Source organism: Cupressus sempervirens, chromosome 8 (assembly GCF_028749045.1).
Source record: "Cupressus sempervirens isolate cs-2001-9-10 chromosome 8, ASM2874904v1, whole genome shotgun sequence".
NCBI lineage: Eukaryota > Viridiplantae > Streptophyta > Pinopsida > Cupressales > Cupressaceae > Cupressus > Cupressus sempervirens.
The window spans coordinates 821,925,102-821,949,289 of NC_143125.1; the positions used below are offsets into that span (position 1 = coordinate 821,925,102).

The 24,188-nt window shown below is 35.5% G+C and overlaps 1 protein-coding gene across 2 annotated transcripts; it reads left to right on the forward strand.

Annotated features, from left to right (window-relative positions):
- The first annotated feature begins 1,049 nt into the window (after positions 1-1,049).
- LOC149544922 (transcription factor ILR3-like) lies at positions 1,050-17,501 on the forward strand. 2 transcript variants are annotated; one of them, XM_089795467.1, is made up of 6 exons: positions 1,050-1,086; positions 1,183-1,485; positions 15,202-15,267; positions 16,335-16,412; positions 16,508-16,670; positions 16,879-17,501. In XM_089795467.1, exons 2-6 carry the CDS (start codon positions 1,352-1,354, stop codon positions 17,152-17,154), a joined length of 717 nt encoding a protein of 238 aa, XP_089651593.1. In that variant the 5' UTR covers positions 1,050-1,086; positions 1,183-1,351; the 3' UTR covers positions 17,155-17,501. The 2 variants fall into 2 exon arrangements, with proteins under 2 accessions (XP_089651593.1, XP_089651592.1); XM_089795466.1 differs by having other exon boundaries at positions 1,050-1,485.
- Positions 17,502-24,188: the final 6,687 nt, after the last annotated feature.

A 24,188-nucleotide genomic window follows, 5' to 3' on the forward strand; every position in this document is an offset into this window, starting at 1 on the left:
ATATATATTCCTCTAGTAATTGTTTTGACCAATATTTATGCACAAATGCTCCAATAATCATGCACTATACATACCAATAAAGTTACTTAACTCTTCCAATTAAATTGTACATCATATTTTGACTATTGTTTTTGGACTTCTTCATCCATGACTTAATAATTTATTGTTTCAACTTCTTGCAAAATGATTTGTTATGTACACAAAGATCAAAATTTCAAGATGATGCCCAATACATAATCTCTATTGCCCCCATTGAAACTTTACCACCTTGTACAATTGATCCAATACATATTCCTCTACTAAATGACTTGACCAATTCTTATGCACACATACACCAATAGTATACAATATATGTACCAATAAAATTGCACAACTCATCCAATCCAATCTATATATATTTTAAACTCTTAGACATATAAATGAACTACTAACACATACATAGTTTTAAAATATAATTCAAATTAGTAAAAACAAATAAATATCAAATTAGTAAAAACAAATATATATCAGTCAATCAAAACATCGAATCAAAGATCACATTAAAACCTACCAAACCTAATCTACCAAAGCCCATAAAATCTGCTGTTGCCCTTATAATACCACGACCTTTAGAGGGAATCTCCTTTCACTCTTCATTTTCTCCACATCCCAAGCCTGATAATTTCTCTTTCCCATCACCCAAAACAATCCTAGCCCCAAAATCCCTATCTGCCCTAAAATACCCAAGATTCATCCAAGCCCATGATTGGCCACAGTTCACATGCGTGTAAGCCACAAGGCGTACAAGAACAAAATCATGAATTATATACCCGAAGAGACCCCCTGGACTTTTTGGATGGTCCCAATTCAACTTATTTGAAAAAGCAAAAGGACAGACTAATCACCAAGTGACTTATATAATCATCATGAGTATAAATAATAATTAGTCCACCAAAGAGGAATCAAGAGATTCCCTCATTTTAGTCAATTTCGCCTCATTTCATCATAATTTGGAGCGAATTTCAGTTTTCGCCAAGTTCTTTCTACGATCTTTATCACTGTAAATCAGCAGAGGGGAAGAAAACAAGCTCACACGCTTCTGAAAACGTATGTAATACTGAAACTCTGCTTTTTTCTTCCTGTGTTTTGGGCCATGGATAGTGCCGGGGAGAGTAATATTCCTTTAGATCTGATTTTGTGAAGGGGCCATTCGAGCAACTGGATTCTGCGAGGAGAATTGTATTGTAGTGATTTTCCCGGGGTTTTTAGGGTAACCCATACTGTGGTTTCTTTTCCCGGGATTTTTAGGGTTTGTAGCGTAGGGTGAGAGGATTTACGGCAGGTCCAGGGTTCGAGGGTTGAGGAGGGGAAGATGAGCTCGCCGCAGAATAATAAGTGGCTGATGACGATTTTTGATGAGCCGTTTTTGGAGGAAGGCACCGTGGGACAGCCAGGCAATTCGTACTTCTGGTGCCCTCCAGGGCTCAATGATCAGCCTGATGGAAGGTATACGCGTAGCGTTTTTAAAATATTGTCTTAATTTTGTTGAATTTCATTGAAATACTCGCTTTTCTGCAGAATTCCTTGAAGCTTTCGTTTTTCCTATGATTTTATTCCGCTGAAGTCTTTGAGCAAATTTAAAGTGTCAGACAGGAAGATTTATGACAATTATGATTGTAATTAACATGATCAGATTTCCACAATACATTTGTAAAACAAGTTCCTTTCTGGATTCGATTGTTTATTATGATTTTTTTTTGAAATGCGTTACGGTTTTGAACAATTCGCTTCCTCTGAAGGTGCTGTCTGTAATTTCTTCTCCAGAAGTTCACAGAATCGCCAAAGGGAAGATTTTACTTTTGGTTAGGTCATACTTTGGAATGCAGGACGACATTTGCAAATTTTGTTTACGGTTTTCTTCAGTAAACTCACATGTATAGTTTCAGGCGTACGAGGTTTTAAAGGGAAAGTTTTGTGTATTGATGACATTTTAATGAATAAAAATTGAAATCTTAGGAGTTTGATAAGTAGGAATAAATCTGGAAGTCACGAGCTCACGGTAAGTGATGCTTCATCCTTGTTAGCATTACTTGAGCCTTCACCTCGGTGCAGTTATTGTTAAATGGACAATTGTTGCAAAGGAATCGTGGGTTTTTATGAATATCTGCGTATGAAATAGGAGGCAAATTCTGTTGACATCATAATCTGGGTGAATAGTAATTGTTTAGTCATTTAGATTTTTAAAAATATGTTATTTTTGATGTCAGAGCCTGTAGATGTATGGTCATTCTTGTCTTCCTTATAGGATTTTGAGGTATGTGTTTCAATTGCTGAAAAATAAAGATATTGGATTGAAGTTGTGGATGATAGTAGATACCATATGAATTGTTCCTTTTGATTAACTCAAAATTTTATTCTTCAAAATATATTCACGTGTTTCTTTAGGCCTTCATCATTTTTTAATCTGTAAAACTACAAGTTCTCTTTCATATATGGTTTCTTCTTTGAAATTGTGGTTAAAATAAGTAATTCAGAATATTATACTGCAAAAATTGTGATCCATGGAAAATTTTAAATCGCTAGATTTTGGACTCTACGAAGCCTTGCCACTGTTATTAAGTTCTGCTGATTCTAAAGAGTTTCGAGGGGGAGATTCGAGTTGTTACTAAGGATCAAAATATTAATGTGAAAAACTGGAGACTATTTAACAATTATTCTCTGAACATCTTTCAGATTTTGATACTTATAGATGTGCTTCTGCTAACGTCATATCCCTTCTGCAATGTTTATTGTTTACTCTTGATCAGCCTGATGGAAGTGTTTGAAATAATTTATGATTTCTTTTGGCTGATTCTTTTTTTTAATGATTTCAGTAGAACAGGCTTGTTTTTTAATTCTTCAAAAGTATTTATCGTCACTTGTAATGCATTACAAAAAGACTATTGTCGCTTGTTTAAATTCTGCAAACTTAGTCCTAGTGAGGTAGCTGGGGCATTTGACAAATTTTTAGGCATCAACTGGGAATATGGAAAACTATATGGAAAACTATGTAAGAAATTTTCCTTTGGATTATTTTTTTAAAAAAGTTTTTCTGTTTCCATTCTGCAGAGGAAAAATTCCCTTTAATAATTTTTTTGATAATTAGTTGAAATCTGGGCGAATTTTTCAATGTTTTAATTTGTTTGAGTCTGAACAACTGCTTCTAGAAATTTTGTTTGCATAAATCAGGGTGTTTTGAGTTTTGTTAACTATATATACTGGAATTAAAGACACTGGATTGAATTTTGAGAACATATTGAATAAGCAGTCTGATTAAAGGTGTATTTGAAGTATCTTTTCTAAAGCTTTTGTTTTGTTTGAATCTAATTAGAATTGTTTTTTTCTTCAGAAGCACTTGATTTTTTTAAATATATTGCGGCATCAAATTGTCTTTATCCTTTTCTTTTTAATATTTACGTTAGCAATCCTTTAATAGTTCAGGTTTGCAATTTTGGTTATTTTTATTGGTTGGTTTTTTTTTGGAATTGTCTACACATTAACATATAAAAATTACGATTATGCACTCACACTGGTATTATTTGATCTGAACTCTCAATCTATCCTCAATGCATTACTATATAAATGGTAAACCATAAAATGGAATATGGTTTTTCCTTTACAAATGAATAAATCCTTTTTAATTTAATAATAGATAGAAAACCCTTTCAATTTAATAATGGAGAACTTTCATGGTCTTCCGTTGCCAGCAAACAAAAATATTTTGAAATAGTTAGATGGTTTGTTTTGCATGCACTATCCTTATCACCAAGAAAAACTTAGAAAATAAGAGAATACATGTTTTCCAACGTTGTGCAAATTTTTGAAAGGGAAGACCCAAAAAATTTGACAGTCAGGAGAGTTTATTGTAATGGAAAGTGGATTTTTGAATTTTTCTTTTTCTTTAGTAAAATTCAGTATTGGTTCTCCTGAGGTTGTCTGGGAATCTGGGATGGATGCACAGGCTAAATAGTGTCTTCTGGATGCCCCCTGGGCCGCTGGGCCCATTGGACAATGATATGACCCGAGAGTAAGTCAAACATGCTAGGCAACAGGGACAAACCAGTAGCCACACCTTTTTGACGGTAATGGTTAAAAACTGTAGTTCAATCCTGAATATTTGCCATAAAAGCCATGTCATCTATGATCTATCAAGTTTTGTTTGGGCTCTGCAAAATTAGCCTTGGGTAATTGTCTTGCAGAGGGGAAGAGTTGCTATTCTTTAAAATTTTAAGCTGCAAAATTGATTACTTTGAGAGTAGTCAGCAATTTTTTGTTTGAACTTTTTGTATTTCCTATTTTGTAGAATATGCTGATTATTAAATTATGTTGGGAAGATTTCACAGGATATTAAAGGGCAAGATTTATTAGTGTATTTATCAGCAAATATCTATTGGGATACATAATGTTGTACTTTCAATATTTTATTATGCGTTGATGAACATACTTTCAAAAGAATGTAGTGGATGCTAAATGGAAGGTATTGCCTTTTTAGTTTTAACTAACTTTAGAGGTGCAGGATTGGATTCCGGAAAGGTAATATTTTCTTTGGAGTTTTTGGTACATAAACATTCAGTACGATACACTGTTATGGCATTGGTGGCAGAACTTAGGGGTTTTTAATCTGCAGGTTTAACCTTTTTGCAGTTATTGTCAAATTGTGAAATATTTTTTTGAGCTGAATATCAGTTGCAAATATCTTGCTCATACAAATATCAATATTAGATAATACACACTCCTTAGGGCAAACATGTTAAAGTTATTAGCCTATGAAAGACCAAGAGTTATTAGATGCCAACCATGGAAGACCAAGAGTTATTACCGAGAAAATCATTTTTTATGTAGAACCCCCCTCAATATTAAGGAAATCATGGAATTCCACTTATAAACTATGGGGAATTGAACTTGTCTCTATACAAAACTGTAAAGTATTAAAATTCAAAATATTCGAAATGTGGGAGAGCAAAGAAATATATTTTGATTATCTTATTAGATGCACTTGTGGGTTGAATGTGGCAGTGGAACCAGATACCCCTCCAACAAGATAATGTCATAGAATGTGAAAATTGAAAGTTGAGTTGTATGAGATGAGTATGCTATATTATTGCTGCATTGACTTCGGGCTATGGCAATTATAGTGTGCACAGCTTTATTGTTGTATATTTATTATATTATGCGAAATAGTAAGGTAAACATTGCATCTATGGGCAATTTAATGGTCTTAGTAAGCAGGTACACTTTGTAAAAGGAGGGAAAGTCAATAAGAAAACATCTTCAATGAAACCTTCATTCTTTGCATTTGATGCTTGAATTGTTCTCCATTCATCATGGATTCCACTGTCTTTCATCATATTCCTTGACTAAGCTTGAGAAATGCACACCTCCTTCTGTGTGACTTCCTAACCCATTGTAAGTAGCAACTTATCTTAATGGTCATTAAGCTCCTCCTTCACAAACTGCAGCCTGTCACATCTCTCCTCTCTTTGTCATCTGTTGCTGCCTGAGGAAACACTATTTGACAATTTGTGCTGGATAACAGTGAGAACCAAAACTAGCAGACCTAGCCACAGGAATTGCTCAGCACAGTTAAGATCTCCATGACCGCGCTGCTCTGATACCAAATATGTGAGAGCAAAGAGAAATGTTTGGATGCTCTTATTCAATGTTATGAGGACAATTTAAAAAAAGGAGATGCAGTTATGGTAACTGCAAATGCAGTTCCAATAACCACATTTAACTGCCCAGAACAATGTATAATTTATGCTAATACAAATTTGAAGCAAACATTTTCCTGAAATAATAATAAGTAACAACAATTTGAATTGTACATTCTTTTAGAATCCAAATTACAAAGATTCCAAAAGAATAAGTGCTGAAGATTCTCAATACTTTTAATCACACCTGAAATTGTGAAATATTCTCCAGAACTTAAATTCTGCACTGTAAATTGCTTTCTTTACTCTTCCATATTTTCTCAATTGATGACAGTGTAGTTGTCAAGAGGGACCATTGAGCACCAAAGAGCAATTACTTGGTGCACTTGGAAATTGTTAAACAATTAGATGGTATTCAGACATTTGGGAACAATCCTGAATCATACAAATAGGTTGGTTTGGTCAATTAAAGCAACTAACCAATAGCAGTTTGTTATCCGTCTGTGAAGGCATGTGGGCATAGGTTTGGAATTGGCATGGGTAGTGTGTTTGAAGTAAACTGCTTCAGACTTTGTTGACAATGCTTAGTTTCAATGGATTAAGGAGATTATTTCACAATTAGGTGAACTTTGGGATTATAAAAAAAAAAATTCAGGAAAAATATTTTCTCTATTTGAAATTTGAATACTGCGACTTGTGCTTTTTAGCAATGAATACATATTATAATGATTTTTAAGCTGTATTTTCTAACATAATCATAAAATTAAAGGCAACACTCTGCAGCAATATTCTCTCTCATATTAGTCTATTTGGATTTTTGTAAAATGTCCTGTGGGGTCATGGTTAAGATTATAAGCCATAAACTGAAAGTAAAGAATACTGTGACAGCTTTTTTCATTTTCATTTTCTCTTCCAAAGAAATTTGTAAGTACATTGCTTTCCGCACAAATTGTAGGCGAGAGGAATCCTTTAGTCTTTGTTTTTCTCCATGGTTTAAATTCTTTAATATTTAGTTTTAAAAACTTTTTTTGGATTTTTTGTATTTGTTTAAACTTAAGTAGAATTGGGTTTCATTTAAACACTTGTTTTTATAATCTATTACATTGTAGTGTTAAGATTGTAGCTTCAGTCAGATTGATTTGATCATGAGATACTTTGTTGTTGGTAAATCATCATTTAGACTCTACTTATATATATTATATTATATATTATATATTATATATATACATTATATTATATTATATATATGGTTATATATATTGTTAATATATTATTATCTAATGATGATTAATCATAGAGATCTCTCCTCCTCTCATATTTATAAGTCATTTGATTCTGTATTTGGAATGCACCAGTTTGATGGCAATGTTATTACATTGCAGAAAGCGATCCATGTTACTCAACATGGTATCAGAGCAGGCTGTGAATGTAAGAAAAAGAAAGAAAGAAAGATAGACTGAATCACAGGAAATGCACTCAAGTTCAAAGAACAACCCAGTTTGTAGAGGTATACCCGTGTCTATTTTTTGTCTGACATTGTGAATGTAAATGCCAAACTCCACTGTCATTTCCAGCATCCACAATGCCCTGCGTGAGTAGGCAGTTTTTAGGCAGGGTGCATCCTGGATCTATTTAGAACTACCTCGTGAAAACACATCAGAGAAGGTCATCCTCCCACATCCGTGGGACTGCAGAAATAAAGTAGAATTCATTTCTGAAACTTCAAAATTGCCGGTGCGTGCAATATCAAAACAAATTCTTATTAGGGGCCTGATCTGAATCTTGAAAGTCTTGAGTAACCATGCAATTTCAAATTTAGCTGGAGTGAAGACTACAATCATGTATTTGTAAACTAGGTGTGAATAATCTCAAGGTACCTGACACCTTGCTATGTAATGGTATGAGGAAATAATAATAAAGGTTTTTATTTCTTTACAGAAATAAAATTAATGGCGTCGGTTTAATAATTGATACTTGGAACTCATCAAAATTACAAAAGCAAAATCATCCATACTGCGAGAATTTGTGGAATATACATAACACTTCTACTGCTGAAGTCACATTACTGGATTATTTTCTTATTCGAATAAATAGTTTGACTACCATACCGGTTCATCAAAGACGAAGGAATATAGGGAACGACGACCATTACAGGCAGGAATCATAGCAAAGACTTAAAAAATAGAAATTGCATAGTCCAGGGACATTGAATGGAGACCAACAGGTTTCATTGAGTTAGGCATCGGACATTCTCTTATTATAATTCCACAGTGAGTATTGTATTCCTCAAGTTGAGCAGCAGCTGTTCAAGACTGGGAACACACAAATACAGTGACATACATCAGAAATGGTGCCAAGGAAATCTCTACTCCAAGATGATCAGTGCAGCAATGCATCGTATTACCATCCACTGATTGGACCCTTGGCATGCCAATCATTATTGACAGAAACTCGGAATAGAATAGAGGAAATCTTCAGCGGCGGCAACAATAAAATTTCAGGAATTGCATCTCAATAAATTTGGGGCCCATAGAATGTCCAACTCCAATGTCATGCTAAGAAATACTATTGGGAGCATGAGATGGAGGCTTTCACGCAGAGTCAACGATATAGAGACTCATGAGAGAACAATATAAGGATCTGCACTCATGGTGAAGACACACATAGGTACTGGAGGTAGTCGGAAAGGCAGTTTTAATACAATTGGAATGATTATCATGAGAGTTTGAAGATGCTGTAAGTAGCAATCAATTTCCACCAAATAAACAGTCACAATAAGTGATGGAATTTATCAATGGACTCGGTATCTATTATGTGCAGTATATATTGCAGTATACTCTGGGTTCGATATGGACACATTTTCAGATGGTATAATTTTAGAACAGCGACTTCTACAAACAGTGATCAGATATAGCAATGAGCAGCACACACAGAAATAATCAAGAATGTGTGATCTACACCTGTGTGGAAGACGCAAAAGTCCAAGAAGACTCGACCAATAACACAAAAAAAAATTGCTTTCCAATAAGACTTGTTCATGAATTGGTTGGTTGGGCCAAGTTGAAGCATTCAAGGCTGACTTATTCCAGATTCACAGGTGTTGTGTTGATTCTAGAGGAAATTATTTGATTTTGGGAAGAATTGAATACTTTAATTGCTGAGTAGTGATGATTAGTGGAATAGATGGAGTGATTAAACTTTGTGGGCCCAAATCATCGTATGGAGTGTTAATGCTTGGCCGCTGAAGCTTAATATAACTTTGGGAGGAACATATAATATCTGGCAGTGATTTATCCAGGCTTTAAGTTTGGGCAAATGTTTGGCTAATAAGTTTGGGCAAATGTTTGGCTAATAATTTTGCCAGAGACTATAATGATAAAGTTGTATTTGGCGTAACATATGGTTTTCTCGGGTCTTAATTAACATCTAACAACTCAAAGAATACAGTTATATCTTCGTTTCATAGGAAGACAGTTATGACATTCATGTTCATGTGAATAAGATTTACCGTTAAAAATCAGATAGACAAAATTTCTTAACTAAAAACTTGAATTACCATCAAATGAAATTACTACAGAAATTGAAAACCACAGAACTCGGAAAACTGAGATCGAATCAAACTAGGGATGCTTTTGCAACCACCGGGTTAGTCCACAAATACTCTATAACAATTTCACATGACGACTATCTGCTATCTTAAAATCAAATGATAATTTCAATTAAACACCACTATATTTAAATTAGGGCATCACTTACCATTGTATCAAGTAGGGCATCATTTACCATCGGTTCATTTAGGGCTTCTGGTATTGCTATATCACTTAGGGCTTCCATTACCATGAATTTAATTAGGGCTTTCGATACCACAGATTCAATTAGGGCTTCTGATACCACTGAATCATTTAGGGTTTCAGTCATCTCTCAATCAATTAGGGCTTTAGATTCCTTTCCCTCCGATTACTTAACTGTGACAATATCTCAAGATTAGAAATATACTTATAATCGATATTCATATAAATGAAAAGCAATCCATGATTCTATCTCTTATATCTAGGTGTAAATTAATAGTAACAATGAAATAACTCAATTTAATCTTACCTCCTTATAAATAAAAGTGATATTACCTGTTTTCCGATTAACAATTGAATGTATAGCTTATCTTTGTTTGATGCATATCCAACATCTTGAAGAGAGGTGAAACATTTTCAGGGGCTTAACCACCCAACCTCGGACCACATCTTTATCCCCACACAGTCTCTAATGAGAAAGGCCCTCCCTACCTGGAATAAGCAGAGGTCATCTTGCCATCCACTGGGCTTCTTGGTAATTAACTCACCATACGACTTGGCAACGAGAGATCACATTAACAAGGATATGCATGAGCTATTAATTAATTCATATTAAAATGATAAACATTGAATTGTCATAACTGATTACTGATTTGTGTTACTACAAATTCCTCTTTTCACCTCGTCACCCTTTTTCTTGGCTACACAGCCGAGTGAGTTCCAGGTGTTAGGAATTCTCAGAACAACCAGTTCTGTCAATTTATTCAAGAAGACTACATGCATTCAGCATCTCACAATCTGTGATTAAAAGATTCCAAATTGAATGTTTAATTAATTAAATTAATCATAACCAATTTCTCTTTAACTCCACCACTTCACCATTCTTAGGCCATCAAGCTGGTGATTCTTAGGTGCTTTCAGATTATTATTCACAAGATGCTTTACACCTTCTTCACCACATACTGGCATCCACCTGGTGAGTTCCTTGGTGTTTTGGGTTCTTTATCTCATTCTTGGATTATTTAAATTTATAGCAGAATTTAATTGATTTCATTTGTGATGATAACTTACTTAAAAAGAAGTTTAGAGAAATTACATATTCAAATATATGAAAGAAGACATCAGATTTTGAATATATAATCATTGCAATGTTATTTTATAAGGCAGTCGGCAGACTTCCAAAGAACATGACAAACTTTTAAAGGAAAATGACAAGATTCAAGCATTAATCATTGTCATATACCACAAAAGGAAAAATGATAACTTTTGTAATGAAATACGGTAGTATTATATACAAATCGAGTCTTATTTTCACACACTAATACTAAGTGAAACTATGTTCTGATCTGCCGGCTCAAGGTTAAACTTTGCATTCGTAATATGAAACGGAAAGTTTAAATGATTACATGCGTTGAATTCAAATAGCTTACGTGACTCTCCCTCTATCACCAATTTCTGAAAAGAGCCGCACTTGTATAAACTTGCCTATCTCACTCACTGACCTACGGAAGTTGGTATTGATTTGAAGCAAGGCAAATATATTATCTGAACTGGGTTCAGTCACTATAGCTATCAGGCAACTCGACTGCTGAGGAATTAGAAAGGCCGATGAAGAGTTGAATGTTGAAGGAGAAAGAATGGATGCCTATAATCGACCAAGGAATCCATAATATAAAATGAACCAGACTTTTCAACTTCCTTCAGTTACAAGATTATATTCAAAAGCTTTCAAATTGATTTAAAGAATAAAAAGAAAGGAGGAGAAGAATAAAGAAAGAAAGAAGATGAAAGGTTTTAGAAGTTATTATAATTATTAAAATCTAATATGAACAAGCAACATCACTTAATTAATTATTAAATTATAATGGTGCTAAATCATTTTATATTTAAATGAACATTTATAAATAATTATTAAAAACAATATAACAAAAGATAAATTAAAATCCTTTAAGATAAATTAAAATCTTTTAAGATACGTTTTATATTTTAACTCAATTATTTTAATTAAATTATTTATTTAAATAACTCATGTTGTTCCACAGATGTATCCTGTTTCAAATTGCTAGGTCCTCTACCTGTCTGCCTAGTGATGGCGATGTCCTGCTTAATTCTTTTTTGACAATGCTTCCACCCCTTCGACATGCTCCCTGCAAAGAATTTCTCTGTAATTAAATTATAATTTATTTAATCATAAATAATTATAACAGTTAACCTTTCATCTTAATTCTATGAATTTGCAATTAACGATCAACTAACATGTCATCTTCACTTGAAATCATAGCGACCAACTATCTTACCATTTCGCAAGATTATATCAAATTAAACTGCCAATTGACTTCATACGAACCTCAACGGCTATATTTCAAGCCAGGTCAAAAATTGGGATGTAACATACCATTGCCCTTGTGGTTCATCGTCCTCAATGAACTTGAAATTGCAACAAACATTATAAAGGAGTATATTAAAAATTGGAATGTAATGTTTGGCATGAATGAACATTGCCGTGGTTCAGATTTGATAGTTCATAATTAATCTCTCCGATGTCATTATCATGTGTGAAACAAACAAAGAAAATCTGGAGTTGCATGGGGTTTTGATTTTATTTGAGAATTGCCTACAAATTGCCACATGTATATTGTGAGATTACGCCATGAATCAGAGAACATTAACAAAATGGACTTCATTAAGTTGTCTTCGAATGTGTTCGTAATCATGTTAACAAAATGTATCATGATCGACTACATTAAATGCTATCTCGGAATGAGCCAGAAATCATGATATTGTGGTTGTTCTGTTGTATTCTTGATCCATTGCCATGATACACTACATTAACTTCTTGTCCTGAACTGTATCGGAAGTCATGACAATAAGTAAATCATGATAGCCCTGGATTGAGTTGGAAATCATGAGATCAAGACTTACTATCTGATCGACTATGTTTGTGTCCTGGAATGTGCCAGAAGTAAGATATCGGCATTTAATATTTAATATCATTGAGTTGGAAATCATGAGATCAAGACTTACTATCTGATCGACTATGGCAATGATAAAGATAAATATTAAATGCCGATGTATAGTTGCATTTTGATATTTATCTTTACCAATTGATATTTAATAAATTAGTAGTGATAAGGCTAGTTGTCTAAGTTCTTTGTTCTGGTCTTTATTTCCAAACCCCCTCATTTGTAAATAAATCTCTTAAGTGACAAGAAATCCCACTAAGTAATGGGGGTTTGAGCTTTAGGGGCAGCAACGGTAAGCTGCACAAGGTGTGAGAGTTGAGAAAAAACCCAACTATAGAAGAGGCGTAGGGATCTTTGTGCAAATAGAAAATTAGTAGAGAGAGTGAAGAAGAGCAAAATGATATTTTTTGTTTGGTAAAATGATGCTTTTAGGGACATTTTTGGATTTTTGGGCAAAAGCCTCTTTTTTGTTACTTTTTGGGGCTCAGCACCTTTGGGCACCCTTGGGTATGTACCTGGGTGTACTCAGACTTATTGGAATGTACCCTGGGCTTACCCAGCCGTACCCTTGGGCAAAACCCATGGCATACCCAGTCTGGATGAAGGATGCCTTAAGGGCTTACCAGGTAGCTAACTCCAAAACATAAGATGCCGAACTAAAGAGTAGTGCACAATAATTTTCCTTGTGATTTTTTATTTTCAATTCTATAAATATGCCATTGCTGATGCTATCTGGAAAGTTCAAGGAGTTTATAATTGGATGTTTCTACCTTCTGCTATAACTTAAGTATTAAAATCTTGGACTGGGGTTATGGAAAATACTTTATGTTGCAATGTCTATAGCTTGGTGCTGCTTGAATTAAATGATTCAACACCTGTAAAACCATGAAATAATAATGCCCAATTACATAATATTTCAAGTAATGCCCTAAATTTTTAGAATTTTGCATGCCCAATTTGGCAGGGAATTTCATTTCCATGTTAATATGTGTGTGTTTCAGGAGGTTGGTCCCCAAGGCATCATCGATGTTGAAGGTGGGGCCTTGAATGAGTTATTACTTTAAACCTGGATTGATGTTACTCTTTAGATTTCCTCTGGGTTTAGTATCTACATAAAAAATATCATAGAAGTAGTTGGGTAAAGTTTAATCATATCATAATGTAAAACTAAATTAGAAACAATACATTTGGTCAAGTGCAATCTGGCAAATGCTATCAAACAAGTTCGTATTTGGTAACATGTAGTGGTTGGTGATATAGTGCATTATTATCACATTTAATAATGAATCAATTGCAGTTTGGCAATGCTGTCTGGAGTTCAAATTTATAGTTAGCTACAATTTCCCTTCCCTTTGGAGGTACAAGATGTGAGGTACCTCCAGTTATATGTTTTTCTGATATGCCCTTCACTGAGAGAATCTGCAGACACCACATTGTCTACTGCACTGGAATCCAAACCAACTTTTCCTTCTAAATTGTCTCTGCAGGAACTTGCATGAGAATTTTCTGTCCGATGCAATGGTACTAGATATTTCACATATTATTTTAGCAGTTTAAACTGTGTTTTGTTGGTGTGCAAAATGGATAGAGATTTCAACCCTTGAGTGTCTGCATAGCAACGTCTTTTGTTTTGAGCATGGATATGTAAATATACTTCTGATGGTTGTTGGTTTGAAAGGTGGAGAACCTTGCTCTTGTTAACACTGAACACATTAGCAGGTTTAATAAGAGTTTTAAGCCTTGGCACCTAGAATTTATGTTGACATCACAAATACTCTGGCGGTCAGTGACTCTGCATGCCAATGTCTTCTCTTCAAACATGGATATGTACAGATATTTCTGATGTTTAGTGGTTTGCAAGTTGCAAATCCCTGGTCTTGTTAAGACTATATACATTGACAGGTTTAATAATAATGTCCTAGCGCCTAGAATCTGTGTGGACACCACAAGTACCTTGGCAGTCAGTGATCCAATGGTATGCTTAGTTTGTTGGTGTTTTTTTTACTATTTCATCTGTTCCATCTGATACATATAATTTCTGTTCGCGTTTTCGCAATAACAATTAAACTAATAACTTTTTTTGGAAGACCTGAACGCTACTGTGTCACGATCATGTGGAAATTGATGAAAAATTTTTCACCTTACATTAATAGCACGTGGAAGATTTATCAGAGATCAAATCAAATGGTGAAGATTCAGATTCCACAGAAGTATTTTTGGTAGCATCTCCTTGGTACACGTGGGATAATTTAGTCATTTTTGAGACATGGTATCAATCTGTAATATGGATGTTACACAACTAAACGGAGCATCAACAATTTGTATAAGCGTAATTCATTTCAAAGTTCTGGGTATACACTGTAAATGCTTTTTAAGTTTTTGCAAAAAGTTGCACTGGCAATATAATTCTAGGCCTTTTTCTGGTATTATACTTATTCTACTCTGTCAGCCATCTGAGCATTTTTTATATCAACTTATATGTTGTTTTTGGAAGCGACTTTTCTCTCTTAAATATCTGACAGGAGAAGAGGGTTGTTTTCAAAGAGAAACTGTAATGATCAACTGAATTTTTGAATTTGAAAAACCTTCCTGTACATTGGAAACATGATTACTGTTAATTTAAGCTGACTTAGCTTGAACAGTCATATCAGGACACACTATCAGCTTATGGGCCCAGTCTTATGAATTGGGAATTGTTGCATACCTTCTCTTTTTAGCTTTTGTGGATTATAACGAAGATTTACATGGGCTTATTCATTCCCTGTTTAACTTTGTTTGTAGTGCTAGTCTTGAATTGGATGGCTCCAGGGAAACAGATGAGCAAGAGAAGATATGCCCCAGAAAGAGGTATTATTTAGACTGAATTATTTCATTCTTTGTTACATATTGCTATCAGGATTCAGTTATATAATTTATGAGTCAAACTCAATGACACATGTTTCATGAATGGTGGTTCACAAGAACCCATCTCTCATAAGAAGCAATGTAACACTTACAAATATACTGTTGTCTTGCACAATTATTTCTTTCACCAATTTTGATTGAATAATTTTCATCAATCATTTTTTTGGCAAGAAAAAGATGTGTGAATAATTATACAGCCTCATGTTTGCTAAATCATAATTCTTCACTTTATATGAGCAAGAGAACAATAAGTTTTCTGGAAATAGTAATATATTTGAGCTCTGTGTTTGATATCTGTAAGGGTTATTTGGGTCTGAAAGCTGATACATGCATAATTAAGAAGATCAAATGATACACTGATTCTAGATTTTGAAAAAATAAATACCTCAAATCATAGTTGGAAGACTTGCCGAGTTTTTCTGCTTGGTGAGTTTTTCGTGAAAAAACTTGCAACTCGGCTCAAACAAAACTTGCTGAGTTTTTGCAGAAAACTTGGCAAGTTTTTAAGAAAAACTCTTTTAAAAAATATATATATATATATTCAAAAGGCAAGCAGCCTATATATGAGAGGAAGTTGTGATTGTAATATGTAGTTTGACATTAATTTAAACTATTTACTATTTTGATTTCTGCCATCCGCATTCTGCATGAGAATGTGATTTTGTTTCTTTATGTGTTCTCTTTGATTAACTCATTAAAAGCATCTTCTCATTGAATTTTGTGAAAAAAATTGCATTTATAATTAAATTTAAGCTGTTTTTAGGTTCCCAAGTTGTTCCCTGAGTTTTTGTGAAGAACTGGCCTAATTTTTCCAGTTCTTTATTTTGAGGGGATGGGGGAGGGAATTGTGTTGTAGAAATGTGCAACTTTAAATTGAGTTAGTTATAGATTTCTTTTCCAGACATTGTAAATGCAGAAACCTTTAAATGTCCATGCAATCCTGTCAACGATGATTATTGCTACTTTGGTGCTTTTGCTATTTAATGGGCGTATTTTGTAACTGGTGACAGGACACGAGATGAATCATGTAGTGGGCCTGGGTCAAAAGCTTGCCGTGAGAAGATGCGAAGGGACAGGCTTAATGACAGGTTAGTTAATGGTATATCTATTGTTCTTGTTGCACTTTATAATTTTCTGTTGACCATGTGATGTTGGCCTCTAATTTGTCATGCAAATGATTCAGGTTTACAGAGCTAAGCTCTGTTCTAGAACCAGGTAAGCCTCCAAAGACTGACAAAGCTACAATACTGTGTGATGCTGCACGTGTTTTGAATCAGCTGCGAGTAGAAGCTCAGAAACTGAAAGATTCAAATGATCAACTTCAGGAAACTATCAAAGATTTGAAGGTTTGCTTTCTTATTGGTATACTGATTTACAAATTTGCTAATTATACGTCTGCAGGAATGCAATGATTACATATTATATAGTGGTGGTTGGATGGAGCCTATGCTTACTATAATTAATTGCTTCTCAGTTTCTACTATATATTATTGGGTCGTCATCTATTTCTTTTACACAATATAATATTTCAATCTTCATTTATTTCCTTTACAGGCAGAAAAAAATGAACTTCGTGATGAGAAGCTCAGATTGAAAGCAGAAAAAGAAAAATTGGAGCAACAAGTAAAAGCAATGTCAATGCCTTCTGGCTTCATGCCCCATCCTGCAGCATACCATGCGGCAGCTGCTGCTTTTGCTGCTCAAAGTCAAGCGGTAGGCAACAAAACTATACCTCTTCCTGGATATCCTGGAATGGCCATGTGGCAATGGATGCCTCCGGCTGTGGTTGATACATCTCAGGATCATGTGCTGAGACCTCCAGTTGCCTGAGGATACTCAATTATATCTTACTAACTGGTGCAACTTCCTCTTTTTCTAGAGAAACGCACATGGTCTCTCTCGGTTTGAAGTTTAGATGCTACATTCTTTGCATCAGTTTAATGAGCAATTTTTATGTGTTGCCACAGATGTAACTGAAAGAACTAAATAGGGATCATCATGGTAATTGATGGTTGCACTTTCTGTATTATGAGCATTTGATCTGAAGCTTGGTTGAACAATTGAAGAGCTATTGTTGATTTTATAATAAGTCCCAATTTGAGTTTGATTTTGTTCAAACGATACAGGAAATGCCAATTGTATAAATAGTAAATAAGTTAATTATTTTTATTTAGCAATTTGTTTATCTGTATTTCTAGTTGACCAGGTCATTTTATTTGATTTTTGTTATCTGTATATCTAGTTGACCAGTTGATGACCAGTTGATTGTATTTAATTAACTTTAAAATGAATGTTGTGTTTTTACCATATTGTATGTTCTTTTAATTTATTTTGTTTGCTTGAAAAATTATTAATAAAAAGTCAATTCTGTACTTAATTATTTTTTAAGATAAGAATTTTGAAAGTAATGGTCCCTATTTTAATTTTTTAAAATTTTAATAGATTAATTAGCCATGCTTTTCATTTGGGCCTCACCTTGAAAACTGAGATTGTTTTGTCTAGGCTTACCTTTTTTGTCAGGATTTGCTTTAACTAACGCTTTATTAGTGCTGTACAGCTCAAACACTTATCCTTCCTTCTCACCTGCTGGATTCCCTCTAGTGCGCTCTTCCAATATCAAGAGCTTTCCTTCTGTACCTCCTGCAATAACTGTTCTTTCTTAATATCTCCTCTCTCCCACACACCTCCAGCACACCTGACACTTTGGACTACTGCTAGTTACCAATTAGCTCAAGTGCAGGCAGGGAAGAATCATAGTATCCAACATGAGAAGCATGTGGCCATACCACATGACCACAGCTGCTTTGTTTAATTCCTAGTTTATTGTTTTGGATTACTATTTTGATCTCAATATAAAGGAGTTTAACTTTAATAGAACGATTTTAATGACTGAAGGCAGTGATAGCCTGTGATGATTGTGTTTGAGACCATCAGTCCTGGCTGTATGCAGAGATGAGAACTTAAGTAAACTGTGCAAAGATGGGGCCAACAACAGTTGCAACACACCTGAATGAGAATATTTTTGGTCTCATAAAATATCTTTGAAACTCGTACCACACTTTGATTGAAGTGCCTGTAAAATATATGTAATAATTGCTCAAATTGAACATTAATATTATTTGCATAATATTCCGATTTTGGTTTACAGAGATTAATAGAAATTGCATACGGTAAACATTATTCACTATGATTTTAATTTTAAATTTAATGCTTGTGTCAGTCAGAGCATTTGATTAAGTAGAGTCTATTGGAATTATGCTGAGAGCCTGACAAGGTTAAACTGTGTGGCTTTTACTGTCAATGAGTGCGATACAAATAATGCCCAGCCTGTAATGAAAACCCTAATATCAAGAGGCATAACTTATAGCCACAGCTGGGGTGCTCATGTTGTGTAATGTACATGAGTGGCTTATGAATATAAGCAAACTTTAAGAGTATACCATAATGGTTGAGAGTGGAAATTTACCTTTACCTCTTTAAATCTTAAAGTTAATACAATTGAAAGCTCTTCACAAAATTAAAAAACTCTATATATATACAATGAGGACAAACATGCCATTACCAATATTTAGTGGTTTTGGTCCATGGACATTCTTAAAAGAAAAGATATGTTGCTGGTATAACTCAGTAAGTGGCAAGTGTGATGCCATATCAGCAGATGAAATACAAGATGAGGTAGGGCTCCATTATTTACAGCGTGCATTGCAAAATCCATGCCTTCTCAATTGTAAGCCTTGTGTATGTTGGTGCTCTTTAAGGATTATGCATAGAAAATTGTTGACTTGGCATTATGCTGTGCCCAAGGATTGTGTCTAGCAGACAGATCACACACTAGTCATGGATTCTTAGTGTTCCATTATCTAGTATTTTAGTTATCTTTCTTGATATCATACAAAGTGCCAAGCATTAAATTTTCTTTCAAGCTAACGGTCTTTAAATAGCCCATTATTTGGCACAGGAGGATCTGGATCTTGAGTAATCTTGTATCACCCAAAAGAAACCAAAGGTTGCCGAGAAAATCTTGGCTTGGTGTGCAGGTCTAGTGCATGCTTGGATGAGCTCTGAGATTTAGATATAGTTGGCTTTGGTAGGAAATGATAACACAATTACATCTTCTGCAGCAAAACAAATTCATTTCATATTTGTGTTGTGCATTTCATTGAGCTTTCATCTGTCTGAGCTGTGCAGTAACTGTTATCTTGCAAGACAATTCTAGTAGCAACTGCAACTTTTGTAGCATATGGTTTAACTAAAACAATTTCATGGATTTCACCTTGTTAGCATTTGATTTGAGCAAAAACAGACGTAAACATCATAGCACATGGAATGAAATCATACAAACTGTGCACAAGATCAAGCTGGAGGTTTTGACGAAGTGGCAACCATTACTTTCGGTAAATATAATTGATAACTTAATAAATGGATGATGAATTAAACAATAATAATTGGTAGATTTATCCTTGTTGGGTTGTGATTACTTTCTAATTCCCAGTGTTGGTCACTGATGATCTTCTTTTGGGGTTGAACACTTTCTTTGTACCCAGTGTTGGTCTTCTAACCTTTGGCACATCTTCTTTCATAGGCACCTTAGAATTCCTTCTTTTGTTGTGAGTGTTGTGTATACCAGCTGCACATATTTCTTTCAGCAGATGCTTCGCTGGTGTCATTGGCCATCGGTGATGACAAGTTCTTTGCTGACTATTTTGATATCTGGGTGGGTAGTTAATGTGACATAGAACCATAATAGATCAAGAAAGGGCAGCTAATGGTTGGGCAGTTTTACTTTCGCAGCCTCCAAAGAACTATTATCTTTTATTACACAGGGCATTAGATAACAAGAAGAAAAAAGAAAGATTATTTGCTCGGAGAAAAAGAGATCAATGGGAAAGAGAGACCAAGTCAAAGAAGGAATCTGAGCTTGTACAAGGTAGGGAAGTCTTGGTATTTAGAGAGCTTGCAAGCAGAGGGTTGCGTACAAATTTGAGAGTACAACTATAGTGTTGTATCATGTTTGAATGTATAACTTGGGCAACATTGCAGTGTTAGAATATTTTATTGTTGGAAATTATAAATGGCGTGACTTGTGGGATTGTCTGTAGATAATTAGTTGGGCTTCTTTTATTGTATTGTGGCTTATGTTGTGAAGTAATGATTGTGTATTAGCTCTTGCACAAGACGTGTCATTTTGAGTAAGCTTTTACGTTGCTAGGGGGTAGGCTTTTGCTGGATCAACTTGCTTAGATTATACCGACTGGCAACTACAGCATTGCTTTGCTTGGTTGCCCCCTGCACTGCTGGTTGCACCCAAGACAATCTCGACTCTCAACTCCACATTCACGCCAGTGAGGAGAAAGGGGACATAAAAGAAAATGAAGCTTCAATATGTCTCTCAAACTCTATATCCTGTAGAAGGCATGTCAAATAGGATGTTTGTGAACTATTTTTTAATCAAAGAACGGATCCATCTTTCTTTTTGATAATTTATTTTCTTCTGCTTGTTACAATAGGCAGGAACTCCTACTTGAACAAAGCTCTTGTGTAATTATTTTGAGAGTCTAGAATGGGGTCAAACAAGCACTCCAAGCACTTTATTGTGTTGTGGAATGAAATTTTAAACGAGAATTCCATATAGGACTCATTTGCAAGGAAACATTAAAACTAAAGTGGCTATGGTTAGATAAGACAAGATAAGATGAGATAAATTTATTAATGTCCAACTCAAGACCACCAAGGGTTTAAGGGACCGAGAACATACAACCAAGGAAGCAACAGACAACAAGACAACAACGGTGTCTGGAAAAGAGCAAGTGATAAACAAAAGAAACAAAGCAACAAAGGAGCCATCAAGGAGGCAAGAACTAGGGATCCTTTCTCCGCTGAAAGAAATCCAACACCAAACGAGATGGATCTAGATAGGAACTCACTCTAGTCCGTTGTTGCGAGTTGTTGGAGCGGTGCTGCTGAAGAGTAGTATTAAGCCTGGTGCGGGGTCTCACTGATCTAGAGTGGCCAGCCATGGGGGTATTTGAGGCATTGGAGGTCCGCTTCGCCCCCCGTGTCAGAGACAATGGGGAGAAGGAGGTGGTGATAAGGGGCTGATCCGAGGCCTTCTAGGGGGTCAAGCACTGTAGCGTGTGGTCTTGAAATTGCATCACCTCCTTGAGATAGAGCGCTACATACCTTTGATTTGTGTACGAAAAGAAAGCCATGAGGGAACAACACTCTCTGAAAAGACAATGGAATCTCCCTTTGATCTCATAGTAGGTCAGGCAACAAAAGATGAAATGGGTCTCAATCTTAGCCTCAGACAAGGAGCACAAGCGACATATCCAGTCCTCTTCGCCCATATGATGATTAGTCTGGATCCATAATTGGTGGGAGCCAACTTTGAAAGAACTAAGGGAGATGCGTAAGGCATGACACCAATGTTGTGACAAGTAGCTAGGTCATGTAATAATCCCATCAGTGATAACCAAGAAGTGCTCAGCGTAAAAGGCCATCTTAGGACGTAAACCCCCAATTGGGTTACTCCAGGTCGAGGTGATATACTGTCTGTAAATGTTTGTCTTGACATGCCCATTCAACTCCTGTTGTGACGGGAGGAGATGAGTGGGAGCATCCAATGAAAACTAGAAGGGAGGGAGGTGGTTAATAGCAATCTCTACGGAGCTCAACAAAGAGGTGCTAAACTTGAGGAGCTCAACTTGAAAGCCCTCCTCGTCAGCCACCTTTGCTACATCTCATGTATCTGATGGCCTCAATAATGCTAGAGGGGGTAAAAAGGTGGAGGCAGTGGGTGGGTGGGGTGAGGTGAAGGTGGGGTTGGCCAGGGATGTCGTACAGAGTGAAGGCATGGAGAAATCTTTTATTTTTTCATTAGGAGAAAGTCCCCACTAATCATTAGAAGGTTTAATAGCCATTTTGGTCATGTTTAATTTCAATTACTTATTAAATCAGGTCAAAGAATTGTGACACATGTATCAATCGATGATCACACACGTACTAATAGCTTATCATTTTTTTAGCTTTTTTGGTTGGTCATTGGTCCATTTGTGCACTACTATTCGTACATTTCATAAAAAACTACTAGGACATTTAGCCACGACTAGCCACTACTATTGACACATTTAGCCACAATGTGGTCGTCCAATTGTTGGCATAGATGTGGTGTTGGCGCAGGTGCCAATGTTAGGATCTTACAAACTGATGGCACTATTACTACTAGTAGGGTTTTTGCAGGTGTTGTTGTTAGCTCTATAGGTGGTGCTCTTGTTGGTACTGGCACTAGGGCCTTTCCTTCTATTGGAGAAGTTGTTGGTGCGTTTTTGTCTGTTGGTTCTTCACCGGTTGTTAGGGCACTTTGGTTTGATGGGTCTCTATCATTTTCTATTAAAGTCGTGTTGGGGTCCTCGGTTCCTCTTCTTCAGGGTGGATCAAGTTTGAAGGTGAAGGGTCCTTTTTGGTTTTGTAATCCTATCTTGATCTCTTTGGAGGAGGATGAGGTGAATGGAATCGAGGATGCTTCCACCATTTTGTTAGATAATGTCGCGATTTATCGCTTTCAAGGCCTATGGTCATGTCTTCCAAACTTGCACGAGTGGATCTCCTCAATGTGGGAATCCATTATCTTGAGTGTTGTTCATATTTTTCCTATGGTCAAGGGTTTTTCTATTGCTAAGTTTGAGTATCTTGTGGATCCAAAGAAAATCCTTTGTGGTCCTTTTACTTCGTCAACTTAGCATCATCCGTTGATGGTGAAAGCATGACACCTTGATTTTCCTCTTGCTTTTGAATCCTTTACCAAGTTTTCAATTTGGGTGAGGTTTCCTTACCTTTCACTTCATCTTTGGGTAGATTCTCTATTGGAAGTTGTGGGAGAAGCAATTGGAGATTTCATGATGGTTGATGATGAGTCATCAAATATTATGCATTATACTTATGCAAGAATCGTGATGGAGTTGGACATCTCTAAAGGATTGCATGAGAAGTTCAAGTTGGAGCTTCCTAATGGTAGTTGGATTTAGTTTTTTGACTATAAAGGGATTCCCTTCAGATGTAGAAAATGCTATAACACAAGGCATTTGGCATCTTAATGTGGATTACAGAGGGCTAAAACTAAATATGTGTCTTTTTTGTGGAAGGGAGCCTCTTCTGAATGCTACATTGTTGCTAAGAAGACTATCTCCTAGATTGTTGCATAGGATTCCCCTTCTGTCAAGCCTATTGGTTCTACAGTAGTCTCTCCCGTTGGTCATGTTTTGATTGGTGCTACTAGTGTTATTGTGGGTAATGTTGTGGTAGGTAGGATTACTACTATTGTTGGCTCTAGTGCTAGTACCATTCTTGTCGGGTCTACTATAATTCTCTTGGATGCCTTATTGTAACTGTTGGTTTTTAGTCTTCAGACAAATATTTTGAGTTCTTTGTTGCTTCTGTGGGTTCCCCTTTGTTGGTGGAGGCAGGTTGTCCTAGGTTTTTTTTTTCTAGTGTTGGATATGTTGCAGTTGTACCCTTTTTTGTTGGGTTTGATGTTGCTGGGTTTGTTGTGATAAATTTGTTTCTTTAGGACTCATAGGAGGAGATTTCTTTGGTTGAGGAGGGGTGGATCTGATTTATTGGAAAACACCATAAGAATTCTTCTCCTCATTTTGACACGAGGCTACACTCGTAGAAGAAGGGAGGCAAAGGGAAATCCTAATTTTATTTGTTTTATGCAGGAAGAGGGCTTTCCCCTCGAGGCAAATTGGGCGTTCAATTTTTTATTTATTTGGCATTTTTTTTTGGTCTTATTTCATGTGGCTTCTTTTTGGTCCTTGTTATGGGTTGATGCATCTCTCTCTGGAGCTGTTTAGGTAGTTTGTGCT

Excerpts from the sequence above, each read along its gene's own strand:
- LOC149544922 (XM_089795466.1), top strand. The coding sequence starts at position 1,352 with ATGAGCTCGCCGCAGAATAATAAGTGGCTGATGACGATTTTTGATGAG. Across the intron at positions 16,413-16,507 it reads AGGGACAGGCTTAATGACAG|GTTTACAGAGCTAAGCTCTG; the intron begins GTTAGTTAATGG and ends CAAATGATTCAG. Across the intron at positions 16,671-16,878 it reads AAACTATCAAAGATTTGAAG|GCAGAAAAAAATGAACTTCG; the intron begins GTTTGCTTTCTT and ends TTTCCTTTACAG.